This window comes from Zootermopsis nevadensis, unplaced genomic scaffold (genome assembly GCF_977971745.1).
Source record: "Zootermopsis nevadensis isolate Lab colony 2312 unplaced genomic scaffold, Znev_1.0 Znev_ptg000061l, whole genome shotgun sequence".
NCBI lineage: Eukaryota > Metazoa > Arthropoda > Insecta > Blattodea > Termopsidae > Zootermopsis > Zootermopsis nevadensis.
Window position 1 is genome coordinate 3,054,763 of NW_028259192.1, and position 7,867 is coordinate 3,062,629.

Below are 7,867 nucleotides of genomic sequence, written 5' to 3' on the forward strand. Positions count from 1 at the left end.
GTACTTCCTGATTATTTGAGTTTTATTGACAAACTAATTTTGAGGGTCCATTTATGAGTTGGAATTTGAACCTAATCTGTTTCACTCTGTATTTTGTTACCAGTTGAATGATGTGCGTGATTATGAAGGTTCTTGGAAACGTCTTTACCTGGAGCGACACTTGCAGGAATATATAGAAAATCTAGCTCCAGAGGACTTTGTGCATTCAGAAGTAGAGAGTCTGGTACACTTGTGTTCCTCATATGTGAAGCGACTCAACATTTTGCAGTTACAGGCCCCACAACCACCCACGTTTTTAGGGAGTAATGGTTATGAGTGGCCCACTGAAATTGTGTCTGTTGACCACATAAACCTTGAACCATTCATAAAGGGACTGGTTTGTCTTGAGGTATGGTGAAGCTCTTTATTGTGTGATATGCCATATGTTTTCTATGATAGTTCCAAAGGTAGTGGATAATATTAGGATAACTGTTAACTTTTAATTGTCACCCTTGGTGGACTAGTGGTTAGTGTGCTTGCCACTGGACCCAAGGTTCGTGGATTCAAACCTGGCTGAGGTCGATGGATTTTTAAGGGTGATAAAAATCTGTAGCACAACTTCCTTCGGAGGGGAAGTAAAGCCGGCGGTCCCATGTCGTAGATATACAGCACGTAAAAGAACCTTATGAGCATGAACGAAATGTTTCGTAAGCAAAATTCAGCGGCCATTTCTCACCCAAATCTCTTCTGATTCTCTGCTAGATGGCTTTAGCAGACAAATCAGGATTGAGTAGAAATTGTGCAGAGGCAGTGGGCTTGTCACTCACTACTCACAAATGCACTCTCCAAAGACAAGGAAACCTCCCACATGGGATGAGGCCAAGGCCTGAACTTGGGCTGTAGTGCCATTGGATGGATGGTTAACTTTTAATAATAAAAAGTGAAGAGGTAAGGTACCAGTTGTTTATACTGCCCTCTAGTCTCAACCTAGCTGGTAGGAGTGAAGGAATGTACTTCTCAGGTACGAATGCTCATGTAATGAGATTTAATTTACCTTGTGTTAAGATGATGACTGACTGACATAAGGCAGACATCTTAATATGTAGGGTGTTTCTGCATTTGATTTATAAAGTGAGGGAAATTAAAGGTAAACAGAGAAACCTGAGTATGTTCTGAACAGTCAAGGCATATTACCCCTAGGCAAGTGGGTCCTACATTAAGTGAACATTACGCTCTCACACACACTCAAACAAAGGTAATGAAGACATCATTAAAATCCATAAATTTTATTTAAAATCATTTTTAATATGTTACATATTTAATAAAATGCAAGGATGTTTTTCCTATCTGTATGCCTCTTGCTCTTGATTAATTTTGATTAGCTTCATTAGTTCTGTCAACAATCAGAGTGAATTGAAAGGTGTTAAAATTATAAATTTTGGTCCATGTTAGTTGAAAGTTATTCCTGCTATACATGAAGATCCAATTAAACTTTTATAAAATTTGTTAAAACCACTGAAGTCTTTAATGTGCTACACAAAATCTAGATTTCATTACTATCTACAATTTTTTGATGTATCTATATAGTATGTATTTGGTGGAACAGTAAAATTATTTTTTGTCTCTGTAATAATCACTATCTTTGCTCCTGATCAATTTGGTTGACAGTGGAATATATGACAGTGTGGTATTAGATCTGATGGGGATCTTTATCTGAACTTGATTGTATCTGCAATAAATGGGCATCAAAATGATTGGTATATTGAAATTAAAAAGAAAATTTTTGAAAAATAAGTACTGGGAGAATAACTTTCATCTCGTTATTTGTTACACTTGAAAAGGTGTGGTTGTAAGATGGTTGAAATATGATTTTATAATGAATATGAGAAGGATAACAAACGGAATGATATGTGCATGAATTCAGATTTATTTTATTAGAGAGCTGGGCTTTAATAATTAATTATAAAATAATGTACTGCTCTAACACTTGCAGGAACTGCACATCATGTTTGGAGTCCGTCAATGTGGTATGAACTTTGCTTGGATCTTATTTAAGTTCTCAGCAATGGACTGCTTAAATATTGGAATGGGATTGAATTCAGCAAAATGCATGAAGACGTTAAGGTAAAAACAGAACAGTAATCTGTGAAAGTAATATTCAAACTGGTTAATGTGTACATTGAAAAATATTAAGATATCATCTAAGTCTTTACACATGAAACAGCTTTCAGCCCTTATCAAAATATACATTTCTCATTTGCATGCCAAATTCTGGAGAATCTTTAACCTTTTAATTTAATTGCTGGTAATTTCCTGTAACACTTTTACATATTTAGCATAGTTACTGTTTTTACCACATGGCGTATAGTGGGACAAACTTTACTTTTACTCTTTACTGTTTTTACATTCCATGGCATGGATATTTTAATTACAAATGTCTTTCAAAGTTTTGGAATTAAATGTTTCAAAGTTTGATTTGTTATAAATGATATTCTATTTAAAATGCAACACTATCTACTACATACAAACCCCTTCATGCACAGAACAGAAAAATGAATGGCAATAATGAATAATTGCTGCCATTAACCATTGCTGCAGCTGATGCACTGCTTGAAATTGGTACAACCATAATTTCATCTGTTTTGTTGTTCAGTTATTACTTGTCACAGATGAATACTTCTGTGTCCTGAAATATTCTTACCAGTCAGTATAATGTTATCTTATTCAGTACTTCTTGTCAAGATATGCATTCATAAATCTTCATGAACAGCAGAATATGATTTATTTTGGTAGCATTACAAAAACATAATTGACACTGTCTCAGGAATTATAATTGTCATGTTATCTTCTTCAATTTTCTGAAAATTACTGAATAGTTACTATCTTCACTGTCATTGGTTCTGAAGTAAAAGAAGGAAATATAATTTTTGCTAAATGACAGCTTATTTCATTATGATCTACGCCATGGACAACAATAACCCTGAAACATGGTGTTACTTTTAAGGCACATACACTAATTATACTATATATTAAAAGTATTATTACCTGTAATGTGGAATTTTATTATACACTGAAGGTTACATCTTTCCAATATTATATTAATTTTGCTTATCTGCATTTACACTGGTTACATAGAACTTTACAAATTAAAGAATGTACAATTATAAATTTACTACAAACAAATTATCAAGAAAATAATTGATTAAAGTTTTAAAATAATTTAATAATTATTATCATTCCAGAATCCATCGGAGTACATTGGATGACACCTTGGTTACCATTCTGTTGCAGCATATGGTAAAGAACACAACCATTACAAGGGTGGATTTCTCACATTGCAATATTGGTGATAATGGTGCTCTGGCTATAGGAAAACTGTTAATTTTCCAGCCAACATTAAAGGAACTGGTCTTATGCAACAATAAAATAGGTAAGATTCAATGACAGAAATTTGATTCAATGCAAATGAGAAAATATGTTAAACTTGAATAAATGAGAACCTGTCCCAGTGTACTTGTACGTCCAGTGCCTCTGACCACACCTCTGTAGAGACTCACAAGCTGCCACTGATGTGATTTTATGTATACATTTGCCTGTCTCATTGCCTTCTATGTGCTTGTGTAAGTACAGGTCTTAAGTCCTCGTGTGTTATAAGGTGCTGCTGGAGCCAGTGGTCTAGCCTCTGCACTAACACATAGAAGTTCACCACTGAAATTGCTGGATCTTCGATTAAATGTCATTGGTAACCAGGGGGTGACAGACCTGTGTTCTGTCCTGACAAACAGTGAACATTTACAAGCACTGATCCTGGTCAGTTGTGGGTTTACAGAACAGGCAGCTATCAAGATTGGTCATATGTTGCAACAGAATACCAGCCTTCAGGCACTGGATGTTAGCAACAATTACTTAGGGGAGGTATGTTCATATGTTGTATTGACAGTATAGGGAAACTGTGATCAATAACAGTTATTTTCTGTGGTAATATACAAGTGTATGCTCATTAGAGAGTCCAATTAGAAATATTGACTTGAACTGAACTGGAAATTAAACCAATCTAAACATGTTAGAAGCATTTTGTTGTTACCGTATGCCAGTGTTCTATGACCATTGTGCCATGGCACACTGGTGTTCTGCCACAAGGTTTCAGGTGTGCTGCAGATTTTTATAAGAAACTATATGTGTGCGATATAGTTAAAACAAAGGTGGTATCTTATATTTTGTCAGTATTCTGGATTTAGGCACTGGCATTTCCTTCATTACATACATAGGGGTTGTATCACTATGACTTGGGTTTCTAGGGTTATGTACTGAAATTTCATTCACCACACGTATAAAGTTTTATCACGATGATTTGATGTCTGGATTACATAGTTGCAATCCTATATTACACGTGTAATGGCTATTTTACCATGTCTGTCTTGTGGATTTAGACTGTGGTATTTCATACACTATAGATGTGATGGTAATACCACAATGACTAAGTTGTTAAATTCTTGTTTCTTAAATTGGGGTGAATCACAAAATGTGAGGCTGGAATTAAGGTTGGTATCTTTCCCCATACATCTGTTGGGCCTTATTTGGAATGATAGATTTTAAGTCACTTTGATTACAGTGAGTAGGTAATTTCTAATTGTGGGATAGTTAAAGAGTGAAGTCAGACTTGGTTGGTTACCTGTTACAGAACGAATACAAACCTATGATAAATATTGGTAAAGTTGTAAGACTTGAGGTTCTCACAGCGATGAGTATGAAGATGTCCGTCTACTGGGTTATTGCGCTGTGTAGTCTGGTCGATGTTAACCAACGTTTCAGAGGTCATACTGCCTCCGTCATCAGGGCCCTGATGACGGAGGCAGTATGACCTCTGAAACGTTGGTTAACATCGACCAGACTACACAGCGCAATAACCCAGAAGACGGACATCTTCATTGGTAAAGTTATTTCTTCCAAATTAATTTGAATTATTGTATCACCATATTGCATAATCATTTTATGACATATTCAGTTTTTGAACCTTACGGTTGAACTCTGACAATTAGTGACAAATTTATTCTCTCATTTCGGGCTGAGTGGCAATTTTTTTATGGATAGAGACTAGAGGGAGGTAAGAAAACTGGATTCTGATACTGCTGACATTTAAGTATCATGGGTATAGGGAGTTGAGCTGTTGTAATCATTTGTATCTTCCTTTGTATGTTTAGGTTGGAGGTGAAGCCCTTTCCCTGGGTATAAAAGATAATACAACTCTCTTGAAACTAGATCATCGAATGACTGGGATTACAAAGGAATGTGAATCTTCAATAAATATGTCATTAAAACATAACATTGATAGGTACAAAAGGAAACAACGGGAGCTAGCAGGTTTGTCATTGTATTCATTTATGATAAAATGTATAACATTATCTGACATTTATAGTTCAAGAGTAACATTTTATGAGAAGTGGGTCATATATTTAGTGTAAATTCTTTCTAAAATTTATTATTTTTATTTAGTAGAAATTCTTTCAAAAAATGTATATTCTGTGTGATTGTGGAAGCTGTTTCTTTTTATAATTTGAGGCAAATATCAGGATATTACAAAATTTATAACACTAAAATATCCTATGGTAAAAAATGCTCTCCTATCCCAGTAATAACTTTTGTGTGAAAATAATTATATTATTTATTTGATAAAACTCTTAGGAGCATTTTCCCTTTATTTCATTTTGTTATAGAGTAAAATAGAGCAGTTTTATTTCTACACAATATTATTCTGGTGGAACATAAACTTAGTAGTTGTCTTTTGTACTCATATTTCTGCAGATTGGCCTGAAAAATATTGTATATCCTCAGTAGTCTATATTATTAGTCCTTTTAGCCTCCCTGATAAACATTAATTTAAAATTGGCATCATATGCAGTTCACAAGATTTAGAGAATTGGCGTTTTGCAAGTCTATTCAATTGTCATATGGTCTTTCATGATTGATGATTATTTATTAAACTTTAGTTTAATAGGCACAATTACTGCAAACACTTAAAGAGACCTAATAAAGTCAAATATGTTTAAATGTTTAATTTTAGTATTAATATCATAATTTAAATAAATTCTGAACACAACAGATCAATGACTATGTGACATTTGGCAACTGTGTCATACATTGACACCAATGAATATTGATATAACAGTCGGATTTAACTTTAAGTATCTTCCTGTATGACTGAACAGAAACAGAGATATTGGAAATAGAAAATCGTGTCTGATGTTATTATGTTGCATTGCTACAAAATATGCTTCATAAACAGAGACCCCAACTATAATTTAACATTTTAAAAATACAGAGCTATATAAATGGTTGTTCTGTTATTCACTGTTCTTAATTTGTGTATGTAAGATAACCTCCGTCTTTTGTTGAAAATACCAAAAGAAACTTGGTGTTGTAGAGGGGTAAATATGATACTTAAATATTGGCAAATTATTACACAGTTTATATAATTTTGGTTTTTAAAGGTACATCATGAAATACCATGTAACTACCCAATGAATCTCTTCTGAACAATACCTTTTCAATTGTATTTGCAGTTGTGACTTAGTAACGTTCAATTTTTATTTGGCAGCTTCTGTTACAAAAAATTGTTCCCATAAATTGTACATTTAATAACATGAACATTTATATTACACAAACTTCCTTAATTTTATGAATTTTTAAAATAATCACTATCAGATACTTTAGCATTTGATATTTGACTTCATAAATATACACATATAAAATATGTCTGGTTTTTATTAATCTGTTCCAGAGGCAACAGGAAATAATGATGAAGAATAGGAGGAACATCTTGCATGGTGAGAAGAAACAGTAGCACTTTGAATGATAGTTGAAATAAATGGAAGGAAATTCAGCACCTTAATATTTAGTGATGTTGCAGTGTGTTGTTAGTCTAATACTAGGAATTCTGTGTTCAGCATTTTCAAGCAGTCCTATTGTGTAACATATTGAAAGTCTGTGGTTTTATGTATGAATATGTTTCAAAGCTGTATTTTGTAAATTAATGTATTGAAACAGTTTCGAACTATGTTCATTCTGTATTGTGCTGTCAGGCTTTTTATTAATCTGCTCCAGAGGCCAAAGCAAATAATGATGAAGAATAGAAGGAACATCTTGCATGGTGAGAAGAAACAGTTACATATTAACTCTCCATAAATGCAAAATGTACAAAAGGTGAAAGTTTGTATAGTTATTTTCAGTGTCATCTGCATGAAATCCTACAACCGTGTATTTGATCTAAGACCCTGTCAAATTGCATGACTCACTAACTAGCTAACACAGGTCACAATACATGATTATGGAAAAATGATACTGACAGACTGGTGATAGGCTGATCCCCTGTCAAAGGATACTATTATAATTTATAATGTACTCATTGTTTTAGAAATAGTTCTTAAATAGAGTAGGTCTGAGGGCTTAATCAGTGATAGCTGTGGAAAATGATACTGACTCAATAATTGATTCTGTCAATAAATCAAGGAATGTAGGAAGATTTGGCTTTTCCGGTGACAGCCGCGTCGAACGTTTGGTGTTAATATTTAGGCAAACACTACAGTTACCATTTTAAAGGTGAGTATGGGTTATTAATTACTTCGTGGAAATTATAAGGTGAAAGAAATCGCGGAGCCTATATTTCAACTGAGCTGTCGAAGCCGACAGGAGCTTTAAGAAGACATTCAAAGGTGACCAGATGTGGCTATTGTAATTTTATAATACAGTTTAGAAAAATAATAGAGAGAATGTCTACATTTAAACAGGAATTATCTGCACTGAGAAATTTACTACAGTATTTTATAATAATGTATTTCAGTGTCTTTCATTGATACACTTTTTTCCACTTCTCTCAAATCTCGTAGCAAAT

General features: G+C 33.7%; 1 protein-coding gene across 2 annotated transcripts in view; it reads left to right on the forward strand.

Annotated features, from left to right (window-relative positions):
* LOC110833730 (dynein regulatory complex subunit 5) overlaps positions 1-7,185 on the forward strand; it is a 48,275-nt gene extending 41,090 nt beyond the window's left edge. For both annotated transcript variants that reach the window (XM_087341007.1, XM_087341008.1), the window contains 6 exons: positions 104-388; positions 1,973-2,103; positions 3,222-3,409; positions 3,635-3,894; positions 5,181-5,340; positions 6,758-7,185. In XM_087341007.1, the coding sequence (XP_087197133.1) occupies positions 104-388; positions 1,973-2,103; positions 3,222-3,409; positions 3,635-3,894; positions 5,181-5,340; positions 6,758-6,786 (1,053 nt within the window). In that variant the 3' untranslated portion in view covers positions 6,787-7,185. The remainder of the gene's footprint in view (positions 1-103; positions 389-1,972; positions 2,104-3,221; positions 3,410-3,634; positions 3,895-5,180; positions 5,341-6,757) is intronic.
* The last annotated feature ends 682 nt before the right edge of the window (positions 7,186-7,867 follow it).